We start from the raw sequence: 23,440 nt of genomic DNA, 5'->3' as shown, positions 1-23,440 counted from the left end.
TGAAGTTGGACCGTAGAACTCAACGCTTTTGTAGAGTTAGCTAAACAATCTATGAAGCGTTAGCATGTGATGTGTCGAGCCAATAACATAAAATAAAAGTGTTTATTGGGAGGTAACCCAACAACAACAAAAAAAAAATCAGATTTGCTTTATTTTTCCTTTATCTTTTATTTTTTCACATTTTACTTTATTTTTTTCATTCTCCTATATTCCTTTTCTTTTATTTCAATATTCAGGACAATATTGTGTTTAAAGTGTGGGGGTAATGAGAGAATTTTGGTTTTCTTTATTGTTTCTAAAAAAGAAAAAAAGAAGTCTAAGTTTTATCTTTTAAACTCTTATTGGTTTATGAGAATATGAGTATTATGTATGAGAAATTGTTGAGATAGATGAAAATATAAATCGAATAAATGAGTGTGCATGAAAGTTTTAAAGTTTAATTAATCTAGGGATTAACTTTGAAAATATGTCATGTTGACTTTATATTGTTGTACTAATACAAGCTTTTGAGCCTTCAACATTATATTCTTGGATTGTACATTATTTTAATGATATGTATATCTAGAACTTGCTTCATATCTTGTTGATATTACATTCACATTACATGTGTACATAAAGATTATAAAAGCATTAGGAATTTTAACCACTTGAGCCAAAAAGTCAACCTAAAGCATATTATCCTTAGTAAATCCCTCTTGAGTTTGTTTATCTTTTCTTTGCTTTATCCTTGTGTAACCCTTAACTTTTTATATGTTTTCATTTTCCCCTAACCAAGGATTAGTAGAGCATATACTTATTGATATCTCATGAGATTATGGTTGGAAATTATATGGAAAAAAAAACTGATGATTGATGAAAAAAATCGATAAAGTTGCCAAAGGTAAAAGAAACAAAAAAGAAAAAAGAAAGAAAAAAAAAAAGAAAAGTGTTTCATTGTTCTCTTAAAATTTTATGTTGATCGAGCTTGAAATCAAATGAAGTTAAGTATTGATGCTTAAAGATGGAAAATTTATGTGCTTTGATGGGACATCTTGTTTCAAAAATCATTTTTTTAGAATGCTCTACTTCCTTTGGTTTTAGCTTTTTTTTTTATCTCACCTTAACCTTAGCCCCATTACAAAAAAAAAAAAGACCTTTTGATTCATGCATTGCTTGCAATATTTTAGTAATAGAGATGGGATTGAAGAGCAAGCTTATGGTACAACATATTCATTGATTGAATTTGAGAAATTTAAACACATAAACCCTAAACACGTGAGTGTTGGAGTGTATATTAATGAGAGGACCTATCATTTTGGCATGACATAGCTTTCATTTAAATCCGAGCGATTAATTGAGTTTTGAAATTTGCATGTAAATAAATTCATGGAAATTTATGTTTTTATCCTTCTTGATTGTATTCTTGTTTATAATGCACATATTCTTGGACATTGATGGGAGATTAAGAGATTAGTTATAGTTATAGTTATTTTTATTTTTTAATTTAAGTTTGATTTTACCTCTTCTTTCTCAAGGCAAGCAAGAGCTAAGTATGAGAGTATTTGATGCAACCATATTTTTCGATAGTTTTACTCATATTTACCTAGTATTTTGCATATGTTTTTTATATAAAATATATTGATATTCTTTGTTTTATGTTTTGAAGGCACTTTTGGATGTAAGATTCAAAATGAAATAAATTGAAGATAATTGACATATTTGACCTCTGATTGATGTTTTATGCAGAGCATGAGCTCTAAAGGTAGAAATGAAGTGATTCCAGTGGCATTAGAAAGCTAACATCTATACCTTTCTATACATATATTGTAAACCCTGGGAAAATAAAGGTTGCGTAAATTTCAAACTAAATAAATGAGGAATAAAAGTAAAGAAATTTATGCATAGGTTTAAATAAAAACGGGAATTCAGAAATTTTTGGATATAAATTTCTGGACGAAATATTTTGAGACATTATAAATTAACCCGGAAATGTTGAGGGTTGGATTAAATTGCTAGATATTTATGTTATTATATTTATTGTGATATTCATATTTCAATAATATGTATTTTGTTTTAAGACAATCGCATGCATAACAGAAGTAGATCCTAGTTTATGTTCACTTTTTGTAATCTAGGTTCTAGGGAGTATACCCTTGTATTTTGTAAACATCAAAATGTTTGTATAATTTAACTTGTATAATTAATGTTAAACTTGTTTAGATGAACTTAACTCTGTAGTCCATATAACCATGTTCCAAGTATGTGTGTTTATATTTCTATCCATCCATAATGATATTTGTTATATAATGTATACCATAAATATTGTGGTTGATATGTATTATGATGTATGTGGGATTGAGATACAGGATGATTGGGTCGGAATTGAGTTAGGAGATTCGGGTTATTAAAAGTGTAAACAGGTTAAATGTCGATAACTTGAGACCTCTCGGTATAGGGGAGACTCCGTCAAAATTTTAGTAGACTTTAATACGAACACTATGAATATATATAGAAAAAAGAATTTAATTACTCTATTTTTTGGTTGACGTGAGATTGTTGTTCTATCCCGGATATGAGGATGTTGCATATATGGTAGGAAAAATAAAAAGAGAAAGAGCATGGAAATTGCAGCCTTCAAAGTCAAATCTCGCATTCTGCCATTGTTGACCTTAGACCATTCCGACTTGAATATCTTGAGCTAAAGAAGTTCATTAGATGCAAACTTAATTTTGTTGGTATCCTAACTCAAACACCTATCGGCCTACCACATTTCAGTAGAAAACGAGCTAATATGAGAGAGGTATAATTTTTCTCAAATGACATATGAATTCTGCCAGCAAATAGGTTTTATGAAGAAACAAGTCTAAAGTTCTTCCCAAAGCATCCAAATCGATATCCAAGTCTTTATTTCAGCAGTTTAGCTCCTCTAAGTCCAAAGTCTAAGCTTGAGCTTACCAAAAAAAAGTCTAAGCTTGAAGATTTTATGCAAGGCTATTTCTCATTTTTTTACTAAAATAGTTATTGAAATATTTAAATGTAAATTGTCTACTTAGAAAAGAACTATTTTGTAGGAAAGAGGGATTACAATTTCCTATCAAACAAAAAGAAAGAGAGAAAGGAAAGGAGCGGCGAGCAGAAAGAGGAGAAAAACACACATTTTCCTCCAAAAACTTGAAATCATGCATTCTTCTTTCCTTTTGATTAGTTTTTCAATAGACATGCAAAGCTAAGCTCTTTTTCTTGGTTGCAAGAACATAGAAACCTTTGGATTTGAAAAACTGTGAGATTTATTTTACCTTTTATTTTCAGTTTGTATGATGAATATGTTTGTTTTCCTATGCTTATTTCCTATTATCGTTTATTTTAATTGCTAGAGCGGACTCTAAGTTATTATTGTAAACAATTTATTGCTAAGTTTGCTATCAAAACCGGAGTTCTGGTAGATAAATCTGTGAAGCAATTGAGTTTAACAATTATAGTGGATATATGTTATTAATCTTAGGGAAAACATTTGATTAAAAACATTTACTGTAGACAGTTATGTGTCTAGATAAATCAACTTATCTAGTTCTTAAGGTTGTCATTCAATTAAATTACTAGTGCGAACACTGTGGTTCTTTGATGGTTAGGGTTAGTTACATTGTGGATCAGTTAACTAACTAACATTATGAAAAGATGAATATTCAGAATGTAAATTATTGTATCGTTTCAATGATCGATTCAGATTTCCGTAGGTGGACGTCTACTTGAAACCAATGTTTGTTCTCTTGATAGTTTTTTGATTTATTTAATTTAGCTTGATTATTTTATTCTGCTATAGTCGAGATAACCTCAAACTCCCCCCAAATTGCATATCTTCTAGTATAAAAATATGAACTAAACCTTCCTCGTGAGATCGACCTCGTACTTGCTTTATATTATCTTGTTTATTTAAGGTAAGGTAATTAATTTGTGTAACTGCAACATTGCAACACAAGCCAATGATTTTCTTATGTACAAAGAGGCTTACTTTAATACTAATGATCTTGCTCATATTATGCCTAATGTTGCTATTTCTTTGTTGCAGGAGTTTAATGATGTGTTCCCTGACGATACTCCTAGCGGATTACCACCATTGAGGGGGATGGAGCATCAGATTGATTTTGTGCCCGGAGCTTAAATTCCTAACCAACCAGCCTATAGAAGCAATCCCGATGAGATGAAGGAGCTTCAAAGGCAAGTTGATAAGCTAATGGAAAAGGGGTACATTCGTGAGAGTATGAGCTCGTGTGCTGTACCTGTGCTACTTGTGCCTAAGAAGGATGAAACATGGAGGATGTGTGTTGATTGTCGAGCCATCAATAGCATAATGGTAAAGTATACACATCTCATTCCTAGGCTTGATAACATGTTAGATGAGTTACATGGATCCTGTATTATCTCTAAAATTGACTTGAAAAGTGGGTACCTTCATATTAGGATAAAAGAAGGTTATGAGTGGAAAACAACATTTAAGACAAAGCATGGTTTGCATGAATGGTTAGTAATGTTGTTTGGACTTACAAATGCACCTAGTATGTTTATGCGTTTAATGAATCATGTGTTGCGTGCATTCATAGGTAAGTTTGTGGTTGTGTATTTTGATGACATTTTGATCTATAGCAAGAACTTAACTGAGCATCTTGATCATTTATGTAATGTACTTAGTGTGTTGTGTAGTGAGAAATTGTATGCTAATCTTAAAAAATGTGCATTTTGTATGGAGAAAATTATGTTTCTTGGCAATGTTGTAATTGCACAGGGTATCGAGATGGATGAGGAGAAAGTTAAGGTCATCCGGGATTGGCTTGCACCCAAATCAGTAAGTGAGGTAAGGAGTTTTCATGGGTTAGCTAGTTTTAACAAGCATTTTGTGAAAGATTCCAGTACTATAACTACACCCTTAAATGAAGTTGTTAAAAAGTCAGTTAGGTTTAAATGGGGGGAGGTACAAGAATTGGCTTTTGTTCTTTTGAAAGAGAAATTATGTTCTGCACATGTTTTGGCTTTACCTGACTTTACGAAAGCATTTGGAATAGAATATGATGCGTTTGTAATGTGAATAGGTGTTGTTTTGATGCAAGATCGAAGACTTATTATGTATTTCAATGAGAAGTTAAGTGGAGCGACCTTGAACTATCCCACTTATGACAAAGAACTTTATGTGTTGGTAAGAGCACTTATGACATGATAGCATTACTTGTGGCCAAAAGAGTTCATAATCCATTTAGATCATGAGTCCTTGAAACATCTGAAAAGACAAGGTAAGTTCAATAGGAGACATGCAAAATTAGTTGAATTCATTGAAATTTTTCCTTACATAATCAAGTATAAGCAAGGCAAAGAGAACATAATAGCTGATGCACTTTCGCGCAGGTATGTTCTTTTACACACCATAAATACTAGATTGCTGAGCTTTGAATATGTGAAGGAATTATATGATAATGATTCTGACTTTGCCGAGATTTATAATGCATGTGGACATTCGACTTTTGATAAGTTTTATTTGATGGATGGTTACTTGTTTAAAGAGAATAGATTGTGTGTTCCTGTTAGTTATTTGCATGAATTGCTTGTTCGTGAAGCACATGGGGGTAGTTTAATGGGTCACTTTGGGGTTGTGAAACCTTGGATGTATTGCATAAGCATTTCTATTGGCCAAAAATGAAAAGGGATGTGCAATGAATTTGTGAACAATGCATTACTTGTACAAAGGCAAAATCTAGAGTATAACCGCATGGACTACATGCACCATTGATGTGCTTACTGAACCTTAGGTAGATATCTCTATGAACTTTGTTTTAGGTTTACCTAGGTCAAAGAAAGGTAGATACTCTATTTTTGTTATGGTTGATAAGTTTTCTAAAATGGCACATTTCATTGTATGCCATAAAACAAATGATGCATCTCATATCATAGACTTGTTCTTCAGGGAGATTGTAAGTTCGCATGACATTCTTAGGAGTATAGTGTCAAATTGTGATGTTAAGTTCCTTAGCTATTTTTGGAAAAAATTATAGAGAAAGTTGAGAACTGAACTCTTATTTTCGATAACATGTTATCCTTAAATAGATGGACAAACTGAGGTAGTGAATATAACATTATCCCAACTTTTATATGTTGTAATTCAAAAGAATTTGAAAAGTTGGGAAGAATGTTTTACCTTTTGTTGAGTTTTCTTATAATAGAACTGTACATTTAACCACTAGCTTTTCTCCTTTTGAAATTGTTTATGGATTTAATCCACTAACTTCTATGGACTTAATTCCTTTACCTTTTAGTTTAGATGGTGAGAAGAAAGCAAAGATGGTGAGACAACTCCATGAGGGAGTTCGACTGCAAATAGAGAAAAAAACAGATTGTATGCTTCTAAAGCAAATAAGGGATGTAAACAGGTTGTTTTCCAACCTGATGATTGGGTTTGGGTGCACATGCGTAAAGAACAATTTCCTAACTAAAGGAAATAAAAATTACAGCCTCGTGGCGATGGTCCATTTCAGGTTTTAGAGAGGATCAATGACAATGCATACACAATTAATCTTCTAGGTGAGTATGGTGTTAGTGTGACCTTTAATGTTATTAATCTTATGTTGTTTGACATAAATTTGATTCGAAGTTGAATCCTTTCGAGGAGAAAGGGGATGATGTGGACTAACCCAGAAACACTAGCAAGGACTCATTACATGTTCCAAATGGTCGAATGACTTGGTCCAAGACAAAGGCATTGAAAGAGGCATTGAATGTATTGGTTTTGAAGGTTTTGACCAAGTCGGAATTGAAAGGTCCATTGGAGTATCAAGAGGAGGCCGTAACACATCTTATCCATGTGCAAGAGGGGCCCAATACAACCTTATTTAGGCTATAAGGTGAGGAAAGCAAAGGAAACAAAAGAATCCTACTACAACTTGGAAATAACATGGGTGGCTACCTTTTCCTTTTGTTTCTAGGATTAATAGGCTACATGGAACACTATAAATAAGCCTTGAATCAGTTATGTAATATTTTATTTCCTACTCTTCTTCTCATGGCAGAACATGGATTTAATATTATGAGCTTTTTTTTTTATTAGCTATATCCCAAGGTTTGTTTAGGCTTAATTAATACTTTGTTTTCAGCTAGGATCCAAGGCTTGTTTGGATCAGGTTATGGGCTTTTCAATTTAGGGTTTTTGGGTTAGTTTTGAGTGGACCTTATATAAGTCCACATAAGGGGTCCATTAGGGTTAATTTTTCAAGAATTATTTAAACTCATGTAACCAAAATTTCAGCAACCATTGATGAATATTACTTTTGAATTTTTTGGTTTTAACATGTGGGAGTGATTCTTGCATTCTTCAGTTCTTGAACAAATTGAATCTGACTTATTAAAGATTAATTAGCTTCGTGGCGTCATTCTACTTCATTCCAATAGTGTTAGTGCCTTGGGGCAGTTTTCCATTGTGTCACACTCCTATCAGACCTATTTCGGCTTTCCAGGATCAGATCTCAATCTTGATTGTGGGTTACGTGACCACGTGATCATGAGGTTCGCATCATGTAGTGTTAGAGAGTCCACACACTCAATTTCTATTAAGCCTAATGGACGATCTTACCTCCAAGCACAAATCTAGATCGAGATCTGAATGAGTATAAGGATTGTCCTTGTATCTCTCCTTTAAGAGGTTGTTATATATATCCAAAAAAAAATTCATCAAATTGAAGGAAATTATAACTTAATAAAAAAAATTATTAAAAACCAACATACCACAAAATATTAAGCTCGGCTATCCGTGAATTGTTGCACCCTTTTTTTGCGGTCATCACTTTGGACATACGTTTCAACAAAAAGTTCCATCAGGCTTAGCTCGCGTCTAAGAACCATAGCTTATAAGATAAAAATGTTGTCAGTTAAATATATTTATAAAAAACAACAAATAAAAAATGGAAGCAATAAAAAAAATCTTACCATCAGCTTCGACCGTTAATTGATTAGTTGAATCAGTTGTGGTCATCCGTGGTTTTGACTTATGATGTATTGAGGAAACAAAATTTTCTGATGAAGGTACCTCTGATATGGACTATCAATGATTTTTCTATTTATGGAATGGTTTATGGTTGGAGTACACATGGCATTCACGTTAACCAATAGTGGTAAAATATCTTTTTTAGACCGCTACTGGTGATTCTTGCCAACGGATCACAAGTATAGAAAGAATAAGGACTTCTTTGTTGGTAGAGTTGAAAGGGATGTTGCACCTCTACTTATTTCAGGTGAGGAATTGTATGATGTGGTGTCGGTGTATAGTGACATTGTGTTTGGTTTTCAATCTAGTAAGTAGAAGTTTCTTGGTTTTGGCTTGAAATGAATATCGTTTAAACAATATGCAAACTTGAGATGATATTCATTTCATTGTTTTTCAACTCAAAGGAGCATCTACCCATGCATTTACTGTTTGAGGCAAAAGTTAGAGGCCTAGTCCAATATAGATGGATGTATCCATTCGAAAGGTTAGGAATTACACATGCATCGTAGATAAAAAATTTTTATCTTCTTTACATGACTCAACATTCATTTAATTCCATGCAGGTACTTGTTCAACCTTAAGAGAAAAGTAAAAAACAAGATGCATGTTGAGACTTCGATATACGAGGCCTATATTGTTGAAGAGATCTCAATATTTATCTAGTATTATTTTGAGTCTTAATTGAGAACAAAAATCAATTGTGTTCCAAGGCATAACGATGGTGAGAAAGTGCCTACAAGTGAGAACTTGTCAATATTCTCGCATCCTGGAAAACCCGTGCCAAAAAATATGTAAAGAGAAGATATTTGTATAAAATAGAATTCAGACAAGCACATATTTATATGTTATTTAATTGCAATGAACTAATACTTTTTATTTAGTAAGTATACTACTTAACATGTCATTACTTTTGTACAATTTATCTCTTATAATATCATACATTATTCACAGCTGACTGAATCCCAAATCTTTTGATTACAAGATGAATAATTTTCCATGTGGTTTAGAAGACATGTAAGTTATGTCATGTGCTCAGCAGTCTTTGATGACATGAATAACTTTTACAGTCTAGGCGTGATTGGAAAGTATCAAACTTTTGCATGTGCTCCAAGAGTCTTTCCTTACTAGTTTTGGGTTTATAACGAGAATGCTCATATGTTCACACTTGGTCGACTCTGTATTTTCAAGGTAGTACAACATGTAGAAGTTTGGACACATGTCAATTTTATGGTATCCTAGATTCAAGGGTTTCATAATGGACTTAGCAGCATAGAAGTTCTCTTGCAGCTTGTTCCCTTTAGGTAAAATGCTTTTTGTCCATTCGACAATTCTATCATAACCGGTATCACTTAACTCATGATCTGACTTGATAGTGAACACCTATGAAACGACCAATAATTTACTGTGATTTGTGCAACCATCCTACATTGGTTCGTCATAATCTTTTGAAAGATCAAAAAATTTGGTTGCGTCTACATTAGGTTCTTCATCTATGATTGAACATTGATAAGCATGATTGTGATTCATTTTCATTGCATCCATAACCACATTCCTATAAGAATTTCTATTGTCATCTACAACTCCATGCACATTGCTAGTATTAGACCCAACCATCCTCTCTACCATGGTATCATGAGGAACATAGGTTCTCCGTGTGCATACCAACACATATTTTTTCATAAATTTTTTTTTTGTAGAAATTATATTATTACAACATCTAGATTGATAAATGTTTTATTCTCACACCTCTTCCATGGACATCTAATACCGCCTCCACTAATATTTTCTCCACTAATATTTCTCAAATTAGATAGTGCATAATTAATAAAACTCTAAACCTTATTACAATAACCCATCATCCTCAACCCCTAGGGTTTATACATTCATAAACGATCATCCATTATTTATATCAAATCTATTTAAATAATGATGACAACATGAATTAATTAACTATGTTAACTAAATAAATTTGTAAAAATATTGGTTTATCTCAATCTTATTCAATCTATTTTAATAGTTCTCTTAATTCATTATCAATTATATATCTACATAAATTTAAATTTCTACACATTTATAAAAAATTACAACTCAGCATTAAAATTGAAAAAATATAAAAACAAACTCATTAAATAAACCATTATTTATTTTATCACAAAACACCAAAGTCAAAAGTTCAACATAAGTTTCGGCAATTTACAAATAAATATAATTTTACATAATCTAAACAAACCATAACATGTACAAAAATCATAAAACCATTCAACAAAATTGTATGAGAAAAAATTATAAAACAAATAAACATCTAAACAAAAAACATATACAAAAAATATATAAAATAATAATTAACATTTAAAAATTATATTCAACTAAAAAAATGGTAGATTTGCTTACTTAAGGTAGAGAATCCTCAATAAAATTTGAATCAGAACATGAATGTTGACAAACCGAGTGTTGTAATGACTAGATTTGTTGTAAAAGGTTGAATTATGTTGAGATAGAGAGGGGGAGGGCTTGGTTGTTTGATACAGAAAAAATGTATAAGGAAGAAGGAGAAATGGGGGAGGGGAAGGGGAGGGTTGATCGTCAGATCATAAATTAAATATTATTAATAGATTTACCGATGGAACTCAAGTGCCATGTCACCATAGGATTCGCCTATTTGAATCCCACTATAATATCTTATGAAATTTCATCGGTATACATGGAGGGATTATTTTCGTCGATATATTTACAAACAAACTTTGTTGCTACCTAATTTTTTACCCATCTTTTTTATAAAATTTTTGAAAAATCCAAAAATAGCAAAAAACAAAATCCAAAAATAGCGAAAAACAACGAAAATCCAAAAAATATGTTTTTTTAATATATTTGCATTGTTTTTAGCATTTTCAGCATTGTTTCAAAAGAATTTAAATTTTCAAAGTCTTTTGAACGCATTCGACTTTTCACGTGTTATTTTCAAAATTATTGATTTTCCTTATCGAGGCGACATTGATATTGCTCGTTTTCGAAAAAAAATTCAAATACAAATGTTTACTAAGCATTTGAAAAAAAAAGATTTTTTTTCTCTATAAATAGGGAAGAAAAAACCAGATTCTAGGGGGTAATTTTAGGGTTGAAAAGGAGAGGAACACAAAAAAACCCTAACTTTAAAACCATCTCTTTCAAGCCAGCCGGCTGCCCCCCGTAGCTTTTGGGTTTTCTTTCTCCCAGTCGTTCTCCATCTTAACCGCTTCACTAGCCACAGATGCCCGACCACAGCACCACCACCCACATCATTTCCACAAATCTCTCCCTTCAACCAAACAATCTTCCCCCCTCATTCTCCTTCACCCAACAGAACTAAACCCAACCCCCTCCATCACCGTTTTCTCCCATTGTCTCTAGATCCCCACAGACGTTGTCCCTCTCCTCGACAACAGATCCAGATCCCAATCGAACCACACCTATATCCTCAACAGCAACGGTCGTGACCCGCCACTGCCAGATCTGCCACCTGAAGAAGGAAAGAACACCAAGAAGAGAAGAAGAAAGAAGACAAAGGTTCGCAAATCTAAAAAGGGAAAAATCCGAGAACAGATCTAGACTAAAACCGACTTGCTTTTTGCATTTTTTAGTGTTTTGCAGGTCAACGTCGGCAAGAAAGTGAAGAGAGGAGGATGTCGTTATGGACCCCCAAGGTTTCTTGGATGTTCTAGCGGCGGCGCGTGAACCCATGCGCTGCTAGTGGCATGCCGCGTGGAACAGACGCACCACCACTGTTCCTAAAGTTCCAGAAGGCCTTCCTTGCAATTCCTGGATTTTCGGGGTTTATTTTGTAAATTTAAAATTGTTTAATGTACTTTTTGTTTAGTTTTGAAATTTTATAATTTGTAGCGTGCAAATGTGGATGTAAAAAAAACAAAAAAGGAAAAATATAGTGAAAATGAATGTGTGTGTTTGTATTTATTTATGGATGTTTTTTTATGATAAAATTGCAAAGAATAAAGAAGAATTTAATGTTTTGATTTGCCCACGGTAAATGATTATGGACTTACACGTAAGTCGTATTTCTAATATCCGATGCGAAGACAAAATCTTTAAAACTTCTTTATCACATCAAATCACGAAGCAGCTTATCTTAGGTACGGTGCGCTAGGGGTTTTAATACCTTCCCTAGCCATAACTAGTCCCTTACTCGAGAATTTCTAGCAAGACTAGTACACTCGAGTTTCCTAGTGACTCTGAACCAAATACTAGGTGGCGACTCCCAAGAACAAGCAAACGAATGAAAATCGCCACAGACATCGCGCGGGGACGTGCTACAGAATTGCGACTCCATTTGGGAAGGTATTGTTTCTGAAAATATTGGACTAAGCTTTATGTGTTTGATGTGTTTAAGTTTTTGTATTTGTCTTTTTTTGTTAATATTTTTTCCATGCATCATATGTCTTTATTTTTGAAAGCACACACAAGCTTCTAGGTTAGGTGGGGAATTAACGATCTACCTTATGACTATTGGTCAGAGTTCAAATGCGTGAAACACCCAACTCATATCTGAGTGTTTGTTTGGTAATGATGGGTACACGTGCCTTAACCATTTCTCGCAACGCCCTTATACTGTCTATATAAAGATCGTCACTAGGCAGATATAAGACTCTTTTAAGACCAGGTTTAAAACCTACCCATGTTCACATAATGAATAGAACTTGTCTTTAAGTTGTATGTGCTCCTTTTAGTTGCATTAAGACAAGCCCTTCTTCAAGCATCTTGAACTTAAGACTTGTGGGTGATATAATGATCATCACTCAAGAAATCTTCATTGTAGAGTTTAAGCAAGAATCAAGATTCTTGTTTTATCATACAAGAGTTATGACCATATGTCACCCCTTGAAGGACAAGTTCATCATATAGATTACATGTTCATACATTTGTCATACATGCACTGGGATGAAAAATAGATCCCTACGAGTCTACAACACCCAACTTTGAGCAAAAAACATGGAAGATGAAGAGTGTGCTCGTCGTAACGTCCATTTCTAAGAAGAGTTGGAGTCTTTGAAGACAAGCATGACTTGCCTCTAGCTTACTGGAGCAAATACTGAAAAATAACTCTGGGGAAGTTCCTTCCAATCAACCTATAATCTTTGTTCAAACCCCAACAGCGACTCACCTCGAAGAAATTGGGGGCATACATGGTCAAGAGCCTCAACACAATCCAACATTTCTGTAAAAGCTTTTGTGGGAAGGCTGACCGAAGGGGAATTGCACCACAGTTGCAGAATGGAGTATGTTCTTATTCTATCCAAAAATAACTACCTCTGTTTGATCATGCCTTCAAAGCTTCTTGATTTTTGTTTCAACCTGTTTCAGTTTTGTTCGTAAGCTCATAATGTCACAAGACTTTTTTCAGTCAAGTGAGTTTTTCTTATGAATAAGATCATGTGTTTTCCTGTGTTCATGACATGCCTTCATTTTTTGTTGTTGTTTCATGCAAATAACACATTGAGCATAACCTTTAAGAATGAAACCATTGTGCCAAGAATCTTTTGGTGTGTTTCCCTTTTCTTCCAAAACTATGCATGATCGCCCATGTTCACAAGGATTTTTGGGAATTCAAGATTTAGTACAAAAACAGAAATCATATTAGTGTTTATCCAAAACAAACGTGTTCTGGAAATTCAAAAGATTCCTTAGAAAGGTAACCATACACCTAGAAAACCTGGAAAAAAAACATCATGAGGTGACTCCAAAGCTAAATTTTATTTGAATGAATAATAAGAAATCATTTTGCATACTTGTATGAAAGCAAGGCTTACCGATCCTAAGTGCATGAGTTTGAAATGAGGAAATACCATTTTTTATAATCATTTCACAAGGCTAAAATATATCCTTTACAGTCCCTTTTTGAGCCTGGTAACATTTTTTTGAACTAACCTTGGTTAGGATCACACCCCAAACTAGAGACAAGTGCGAGAGACATGGAAAAAACCTTAACGATTGAAAGTGCCCAACCAACATTGGGGGGCATAAAAGAAAATTTTCAATTATCAAAGGTGCTCAAACAAAGTTTGAGGGCATGAAGAAAAATCTAAAGGATTCAAAAATTTTGAGCAAAAAAAAAAACCAATACAATGATACTCAAAACCAAATGAAAAAAACAAAAACAAAGAGAAAAGGCCCAAGCCCAACACTAAGGGGCACGATAGACCATTTTGGAAAAACAAATTCAAAAGATAAAAGGTCAGGAAACAAGCACCAGTGATCCTTAGTCTTGAAATCCCTTAAAACACCTTTTGAGCCTACAAATATCCTTTTCTTCATAACCAATAGCCTAAGCCTATATTACGTGCCTAATCAAGCCCTTTCTGATCAAAGGTAAGTAATTTGGATCGGTAGACAGTGTTTTTTCATGCGAACCAAATCATTATTCATGCAAATAAAATGAATGCTTTGAACACTGGTTCTTTGAAACCCTCAAATTAAATCTTAAACCTTTTTTACCAACCAAGTGTCACTTCATATTTTTCACTAAAAGTAAAACAAAAAGTTTTCATCACTTCTGAAAACCTCTCTATAAGAATCTCTTGAATTTCTTCAGAATGAGTTTGTTTTGAATCGATGTCAAAATGATTTCTGTGTCTGGAATAGCTTTGAAAATCCAAAATTTCTGCATGAAAACAACTCCTTGTCAAACCTTCCTTCACATAGCCTCATCCCCAAACCTGAATTGAATACTTGGGGGCATGATCAAGCCGAGGGGTAATAAAAAACACCTAGTAGGGCTGACTCTATGATTCCCTTTCTAAGAAAAATATCGGGCAAAATTGACGACCCTTGAGATAAAGTTTGGAGGACAAAAGCATAATGATATCAAACCCTTCACAGAGGTTACGATCTTAAGATGTGACTCGAATAAGCAAGAGCGAAAAGGCCATCAAAATTTGCTACCATGACTCAAACTTTTGAGAAAAGGAAGACTTCATGAAGAAAAGGGGGACCTATATTTCTCAGGTAAGTATACATGCATATTGATCATAATGCATTTCTCAAGTAAGCCACATCTTTTGAGTAGTGCATTTTCTAACCCTGCCTCTTTTTTAGAGCGCCTTTGAGCCATCATCTCTTTGGTAGTGCGTTTTTCAACCATACCTCCTTTTGAGTGTGTATTTGAGCCACTATCTTTTAGGTAGTGCATTTTCTAACCCTACCTCATTTCGAGTGCGCCTTTGAGCCTTCACTTCCTTTTGAGTGCACCTTTGAGCCCTCACCTCTCAGGTAGTGCGTTTTCTAACCCTACCTCTTTTCAAATGCATCTTTGAGCCCTTATCTTTCAGGTAGTGCGTTTTTGAACTCTACCTCTTTTCGAGTGCACCTTTGAGCCACCATCTCTAAGGTAGTGCGTTTTCTAACCCTACCTTTTTTCGAGTGCGCCTTTGAGCCCTCACTTCTCAGGTAGTGCATTTTCTAACCCTATCTCCTTTTGAGTGCGCCTTTGAGCCACCATCTCTTGGGTAGTGTGTTTTCTAACCCTACCTCCTTTCGAGTGTGCTTTTGAGCCGCCATCTTTTGGGTAGTGCATTCTCTAACCTTACCTCCTTTTTGAGTGCGCCTTTGAGCCCTCACTTCTCAGGTAGTGCGTTTTCTAACCGTATCTCCTTTTGAGTGCGCCTTCCAGCCACCATCTCTTGGGTAGTGCGTTTTCTAACCCTACCTCCTTTCAAGTACGCCTTTGAGCCACCATCTCTTGGGTTGTGCGTTTTCTAACCCTACCTCCTTTTTTAGTGTGCCTCTAAGCCCTCACTTCCTTTTGAATGCGCTTTCAAGCCCTCATCTTTTGGGTAGTGCGTTTTCTAACCCTACCTCCTTTCAAGTGCATCTTTAAGCCTCATCTCTTGGGTAGTGCATTTTCTAACCCTACCTTCTTTTGAGTGCGCCTTTAAGCCACCATCTATTGGGTAGTGCGTTTTCTAACCCTACCTCCTTTCGAGTGTGCCTTTGAGCTCTCACTCTTCCTTTTTCCACTTGGGTAGGTCACCCATTACAATGAGACCAATATTTTTTTCCTTTTATTTTGGGTAGGTCACCCATTACATTAAGATCAACATTTTTTCTAGGTAGGTCACCCATTACAATAAGATCATTCTCCATGTTATTTTTATCAGGGTAAGTCACCCATTACAATGAGACCATTCTTTCACCTGGATAAGTCACCCATTACAATGAGATCACTCTTCCTTTTCTTCCTTTTTGGCAAGTCACCTATTACAATGAGACCATCATTTTTTTTCCTAGGTAGGTCACCCATTACAATGAGACCAATTCTCCATCTTTTTTTATTTGGGTAGGTCATCCATTACAATGAGACCATTCTTCCACCTGGGTTGGTCACCCATTACAATGAAACCACTCTTTCCTTTTTCCTTGGGTAGGTAACCCATTACAATGAGAACAATATTTTTTCTAGGTAGGTCACTCATTATAATGAGACCACTCTTTCCTTTTTCACTTGGGTAGGTCACCCATTACAATGAGATCATTCTCCATGTTTTTTACCTAGGTAGGTCACCCATTACAATGAGACCACTCTTTCTTTTTTTTTTTCTACTTGGGTAGGTCACCCATGAAAATAGACCATGGTAAGTGTGAGTGTGTGGGCTGGTCGCCCGTGAAAATAGACCATTGTGAGCATGTGTGGGCAGGTCGCCCGTGAAAATAGACAATTATGAGTGCATGGGTAGGTTGCCCATGAAAATAGACCAATGTGAGTGTGTGTGGGGAGGTCGCCTTTGAAAATAAACCAGTGTGAGTGTGTGTGGGTAGGTCGCCGTGAAAATAGACCACTGTGAGCATGTATGGGCAGGTCGCCCGTGAAATAGATCAGTGTGAGTGTGGGTTGGTCACCCCTAAAAATAGACCGCTTTGAGTATGTGTGGGTAACACGACCAAAGAGTTGATGTCTTATCCCAAGTGCAAGAGTGTCGAAGTAATAAATAACCCGGCAAGACCGGGGTCGAACCACAAAGAGGTGAACTATATAGAATTATAAATAAGAGAAAAGATTTGAAGAGAGCTTTAAGATGTGATAATGATGTAAGGATTTAAACAAAGATAAAACAATTGTCAAGGTTAAAGGATCCACTAATGGTATTTCAAATAAGTATAGTATAAACTCTTTTTATTACTCAACTGGAAACCACGTACAAAGGAGGTTCCACTCGGATTATAAATTGTTAACATGATTACATTAATTATCTTATTCGAGTAATGCCAATACTTGAAAATATTATCATGTATTCATGGTGATAACTTATGTTAACAACAAATCAAGTTCCTTTCATAGCACAAGTGTCGGTTATACCATACAGTTGGGCTATGAAAGTGCCAAGTTTTTGTTGTACCAATGGTTATTCAACACAAATCTAGATTAACCATTTAACAAGCAAGGTATTAAGAGTGAGTAAGTTAATAGATACAAAACATATTAGTATCAAACATTAAAGTCCATGTTGAGTTTATACTATACTTATTCTTACACCATTAGTGTAACCTTTTCACCTTGACATAATAAACTTAGCTGAACATTATGAATAAGAGAAACATAGATAAACAAAATAAGAACATAATTATATAAGTATCGTAAAAGAAATGAAAAACATAAACAAGATATTAAGGAAAATATAACATGGAATAAAACTTGAACATTACAAAATACAAAGAAAGAGAGTAAGAGCAAGATCTTGATCTGAACAACCAAGATGCCTAAATGTATGAAAAAAGCCTCATTTTATAGGCTAAAATTCAGAACTATTGATTTGATGACTAATTGTTGAGTGGGTGGCCACCTCTTGACTTGGTAATTAGCCTTATCTTCTTGTTTGTAGAAAACGCCATTGCTAACATCAACATTTTAACAGATAGTCTTCATAAAAGTTCTGGGGAATTGTCTCAACTTTCTAAACAAACAAGAATGAGGTCATTTGGATTTATAGAACTCAAGATATGAGCTGAACACTGAACAGTGTTTGGGCTGCAAGACAGATTCTAACTTCTCTATTGTTGCTATAATTTGAACTTGAAAACGGTCCTTTTGAATCTTGGACTCTCATGAAAGTTTTAGGCCTATGTCTTAGCTTTCTATCCATATAAACCAGACCTAAATCTAAGTTCTATAGCTCCAGTTATGATCAAATAACTGAATGGTGTTTCAATTTGAATTCAACCAACATTTCTTTTCTAAGCTTAACCCTCTCTTTGTCTTCTCAATTTCAGTGGTTAAACTCATCAATCAATCCTTTGATTTATGTGATAGGTCAGCATTTAATATGAACATTTACCATAAATTAAAGGTATTTTATATTATCAGACTTGTTATTATAAAACATGTTCTAGTTAAGGAGTTATTGATAATTCAAGTGCAAAATGATGATTTTTAACCTTGATAAAAATGAATTTTTAAGTACTAATCAGTGGGCAGGTCGCCTGTGAAAATAGACTAGTGTGAGTGTGTGGGCACGTCGCCCGTGAAAGTAGACCGATTTTCTTCAAAAGGGGCAAGTCAAACAAGATAATGAGATCATTTTCTTTTTCTTTTCTTTACAAAGCTTAATATGCAAAACATTAAGGAGTTTTGCTTGGTAAGCATTATAAAAAGAGGGCATCTGTTGCTACCCAATTTTTGACCCATCTTTTTCATAAAATTTTTGAAAAATTTAAAAATAGTGAAAAATAACAAAAATCCAAAAAAATATGTTTTTTAATATATTTACATTATTATTAGCATTTTTAGCATTGCCTTAAAAGAATTTAAATTTTCAAAGGTCTTTTGAACGCGTTCGACTTGTCATGTGTTATTTTCAAAATTATTGATTTTCCTCATCAAGGCGATGTTGATATTGCTCATTTTCAGAAGAAAAAAAATTCAAATACAGATGTTTATTAAGCATTTGAAAAAAAATGATTTTTTTTCTCTATAAATAGGGAAGAAAAATCGAATTTTGGGGGGCAATTTTGGGGTTGAAAAGGAGAGGAACACAAAAAAAAAACCCTAACCCTAAATCCATCTCTTTCAAGCTAGCCAGCCACTCCCCGTAGCTTTTGGGTTTTCTTTCTCCCAGTCGTTCTCCATCTCAGCCACTTCACCAGCCACAGACGCCTGACCACAACACCAACACCTTTTCATTTCCACAGATCTCTCCCTTCAAATAAACAATCTTCCCCCCTCACTCTCCTTCACCTGACATAAATAAACCCATCCCCCTTCATCACCGTTTTATCCCATCATCTCCAGATCCCCACAGACGCCATCCCTCTCCTCTCTCAGCCGAGCCACTGGCCTCCCTCACCTGGCCGATACTAACAGACCAACTGTCGCTCACCTTTCTTCAACCAGCCTCCAGCTCCTCCCCCACACACGGCTGGACCCGTAGATCCAAATCCACTTCCAACCGAACCCGCCGACTAGACAACCACACCCATCTCCTCAACAGCAACGGTCGTGACCCGCCACTGCTAGATCTGCCACTTGAAGAAGGAAAGAACACCAAGCCGAGAAGAAGAAAGAAGACAGAGGTTCATAGATCTAAAAAGGGAAAATCCGAGAACAGATCTGGACTAAAATCGACTTGCTTGTTGTGTTTTTTAGTGTTTCGCAGGTCAATGTTGGCAAGAAAGTGAAGAGGGGAGGATGTCATTCTAGACCCTCTAGGTTTCTTGGATGTTCTAGCGGCGGTGCGTGAACCCACGCGCCACCAGTGGCGTGGCACGTGGAGCAGACGTGTTGCCACTGTTCCTGCAGTTCCAGAAGGCCTTCCCTGTAATTCCTGGATTTTCGGGGTTTATTTTGTAAATTTAAAATTGTTTAATATACTTTTTGTTTAGTTTTGAAATTTTATAATTTGTAGCGTGCAAATGTGGATTAAAAAAAACAAAAAAGGAAAAATATAGTGAAAATGAATGTGTGTTTGTATTTTTTTTTATGGATGTTTTTTTTTATGATAAAATTGTAAAGAATAAAGAAGAATTTAATGTTCTAGGAAATATTATAAGATTAATCTAGTGTTGTAATCTCTACATTAACTATTATATATTGCCCTACATGTATAAATAAAAAAGGTTGATTAACATAAGTTAAGTCTCAAATTTCTCTTCAACTTGATATCAGAGCCTTAACACATTAAACTCCTCTCTCCTCAATGGACTTTGTAGCTGCCGACTTCTCCCACCACCAGATCGGTGTTGCAGCACCACCGACCAGCCACACACAAGCTGTTGCTAGTGCCTCTTTCCCACAATAACAGACCCTCTTTCTTGCATAGTAGAACAATGGTTCTTATTCTCATGTTTCTGGGGTTCCTCTTCATATTATGACTTCAACTCTAGCCATAGTTTCCTTGTCTAATACTCAACTAGTTATTTTGTTGAAGGTTACGAACAACAATTATCTCTATTGGCAAATATAAATGAAGCTATATCTTCTTGTTCAAGGTATCTTCCACTTTGTTGATGGTTCCTTGTCATGTCCTCCTTCTTATATAGCTAAAGTTGATAGTTCCGTTGGTTCTTCTCCATATGTTAATCCTTCATTTATTTGTTGAAAAAGCAACAAGATCAACTTATTTTAAGTGCATAACTCTCTTCTTTTTCAATGGATGTATTGCATCTTGTTGTAGATTATTAGACCTTTTATTATGTTTGGCGTACTCTTGAGTAAGCTCTCGCCTCTTCATCTAATTCTTGTATTATGCAACTTTATGGGTCCTTTTAAGATCTTCTGCAAGGTAATGTTTCAGTTGCTATGTATATGCAGAAAGCAAAATCCTTATTTGATGAATTGGCTGCTGCTGGCTGACCAATCTCTCTTAAAGATTTCAATCTTTATGTGTTTCGTGGCCTTTGTGGTGAGTTCAAAGACTTGGTAACTAGCCTCGCGACCAAGGTATAACCTTTGTCGTAAGCAAATCTCCATAGTCATCTCCTTACCTATGAGTTTATTCGCAAGACCTCCCTTCAATCCATGGATGTCAGTCCTCCTCTACTGCCCACGCTGCCTCTGTTACCCTCGGTAAATGTTACCCAGTATTAGTCCCCTACCAACTATAACAATGATTAGTACTTAAAAGTGCATTTTTATCATGGTTTTATATCATCATTTTGCACTTGAAGTATCAATAACTCCCTAACTAGAGCATGTTTTATAATAACAAGTTTGATAATACAAGATAGCTTTAATTTATGGTAAATGCTCATTTTAAATGCATGAATATCTCACAATTCAAATAATTGATTGATGTGATTAACTATTGAAAGTGAAAGGACAAAGAAAAGGCTAAGCTTAGAAAAGAGATGCTGATTCAATTCAAATTGGAACACTGTTCAGTCATTGGGTCATATCTGAAGTTATAGATCTTGGATTTTAGTTTGGTTTATATGGCTAGAAAGCTAAGAAATAGGCCTACAATGTTCATGAAGAGTGGAAGACCCAAATCTACCGTTTTTAAATTCAAAGTTTGGCCACAAAAAAGAAGTCATAATCTGTCCTGCATTCAGCCTAAACACTGCTCAAAATTTTGCCCATAGCTAGAGTTCTAGAAGGCTTTATAATGTCAAATTTGGTGGGTAGAAAGATAAGACCATTTCCAACAACTTTCATGAGGACCACCTACTCAAGTTTTGATGTTAGCAATAACATTTCATCCAGACAAGAGCTTGAGGGCTATCCACCATGTCCACAAGAAACACTACTCAGTCTTTTAGCCATATCTTGAACTGTAGTGATCCAAATATTCTGAACTTTTATGGGTGCAAAGAGGAGATAATTTCCAACAACTTTCATGCGGAACACGTTGCCAAATTCTGATTGCATCAATGTCATTTCATCCAACCAAAATGCTTGAGTGCTGTTGTCCACCAAGTCCACTAAATCAATAGTTGGCAACTTGTTGCGATGTCGCGGTCGCACAAATTAATTACCCTAGCAAGCAAGGGGTTGATCCCACGAGGAAGGTTGAAGTCAGATTTTTCTGCTAGATGATATGCAATTTGGGGGGGTTTGGATGTTATCTAGGTTAAAGCAAAAGAAAACAGAAGACTATCAAACAAAATTTAATAAAATTAGAAAATTATCAAGAGAACAAATCTTGGTTGCAAGCACACATCCACCTATAGAAATCAGAATTCATCATGGAAACAAAACATTAATTTATATTCTGAATATTTATCTCTTCTTAACATTGGTTAGTTAACGGATCCGCCGTGTAACTAACCCTAACCATCAAACAATCACAGTGTCTCCACTAGTAATTTAATTCAATGGTAGCCTTAATAACTAGATAAGTTGATTAATCAAGAAAACATAAATGTCCGCAGTCTATGTTTGATTTGATTGAATGTTCTTCCTAAGATTAATAACGTAGATCCGCCACAATTATTAAACACAGTTGCTTCACAAGTTCATATACCACAACTCCAGTTTTGATATCAAACTTAGCAATAGATTGTCAACAATAATAACTTAGAGTCCGCTCTAGCAATTAAAATAAACAATCATAGGAAAAACAAGCATAGGAGAACAAACATATTCATCATATAAACTGAAAAGAAAAGGTAAAATAAATCTCACAGTTCTTGAAATCCCAAGGTTTCCATGTCCTTGCATCCAAGAAAAAGTGTTTAGCCTTGCATGTTTGTTGAACAACTAATAAAAAAGAAGGAAGAATGCATAATTTCAAGTCTCTTGGAGGAGGGGGGCCATTTTTCTCCTCTTGGCCGGCTGCCCCCCTTCTCTTCTCTCATTCTTTTTATATCCTAGGAAACCCTAGTCTCTATTTTACAAAATAGTCCTCCCTTAAGTAGACAGTTTCCATTTAAGTACTTCAATAACTATTTTTCTAAAAAAAGAGAAATAATCTTGCATGAAATCTTCAAGCTTTGACTTAGAGGAGCTAAATTGCTGAAATAAAAACTTGGATATCGGTTTAGATGCTTTGGAACGTAATCTGGACTCGTTTTTTCATGAAACCTGTTTGCTAGCAGAATTCAGTTATCATCTTTAAAAATTCATATCTCCCTCATATGACATCGTTTGCAGTTGAAAGTTTGAGCATTTATAGATATTTGAGTCAGGAATATAAAACAATTTAGTTTGCATCAATTTGACTTCTGTAGCTCCAGATATTCAAGTCGGAATGGTTGAAGATCAACATTGGCAGATTGCGAGATTTGACTTTGAAAGCTGCAATTTCCATGCTCTTCCTTATTTTATTTTCTTGCCTTAGATTTCCAGAAAGTTATGGATGTTAGCTTTTTAATGCCACTAGAATCACTTCATTTCGACCTCTAGAGCTCACGCTCTGTACAAAACATCGATTGAAGGTCAAGTTTGCCAATTATCTCCAATTTACTCATTTTTGCATCTTTCATCCAAAAGTGCCTTCAAAACATAAAACAAACAATAATAAGGTA

At 34.8% G+C, this 23,440-nt stretch overlaps 1 protein-coding gene across 1 annotated transcript; it reads left to right on the top strand.

Annotated features, from left to right (window-relative positions):
• Positions 1–4,177: 4,177 nt before the first annotated feature.
• Positions 4,178–5,665, top strand: LOC133669931 (uncharacterized). Its single transcript, XM_062090263.1, has 3 exons — positions 4,178–4,497; positions 4,678–4,828; positions 5,327–5,665. The coding sequence occupies exons 1-3, from the start codon at positions 4,178–4,180 to the stop codon at positions 5,663–5,665; spliced, it is 810 nt and encodes a 269-aa protein (XP_061946247.1).
• Positions 5,666–23,440: the final 17,775 nt, after the last annotated feature.

The sequence above is a fragment of the Populus nigra genome, chromosome 12 (genome assembly GCF_951802175.1).
Source record: "Populus nigra chromosome 12, ddPopNigr1.1, whole genome shotgun sequence".
Classification (NCBI taxonomy): domain Eukaryota; kingdom Viridiplantae; phylum Streptophyta; class Magnoliopsida; order Malpighiales; family Salicaceae; genus Populus; species Populus nigra.
This window is presented reverse-complemented; position numbering and strand designations above follow the sequence as displayed.

What these genes read in the sequence shown, in the direction of transcription:
- LOC133669931 (XM_062090263.1), top strand. Translation starts at nt 4,178, where the DNA reads ATGAAGGAGCTTCAAAGGCAAGTTGATAAGCTAATGGAAAAGGGGTAC. An exon ending in AAGCATGGTTTGCATGAATG is followed by an intron (nt 4,498 to 4,677) that starts GTTAGTAATGTT and finishes TGTGTTGTGTAG; the next exon opens with TGAGAAATTGTATGCTAATC. An exon ending in CACCCAAATCAGTAAGTGAG is followed by an intron (nt 4,829 to 5,326) that starts GTAAGGAGTTTT and finishes TACATAATCAAG; the next exon opens with TATAAGCAAGGCAAAGAGAA.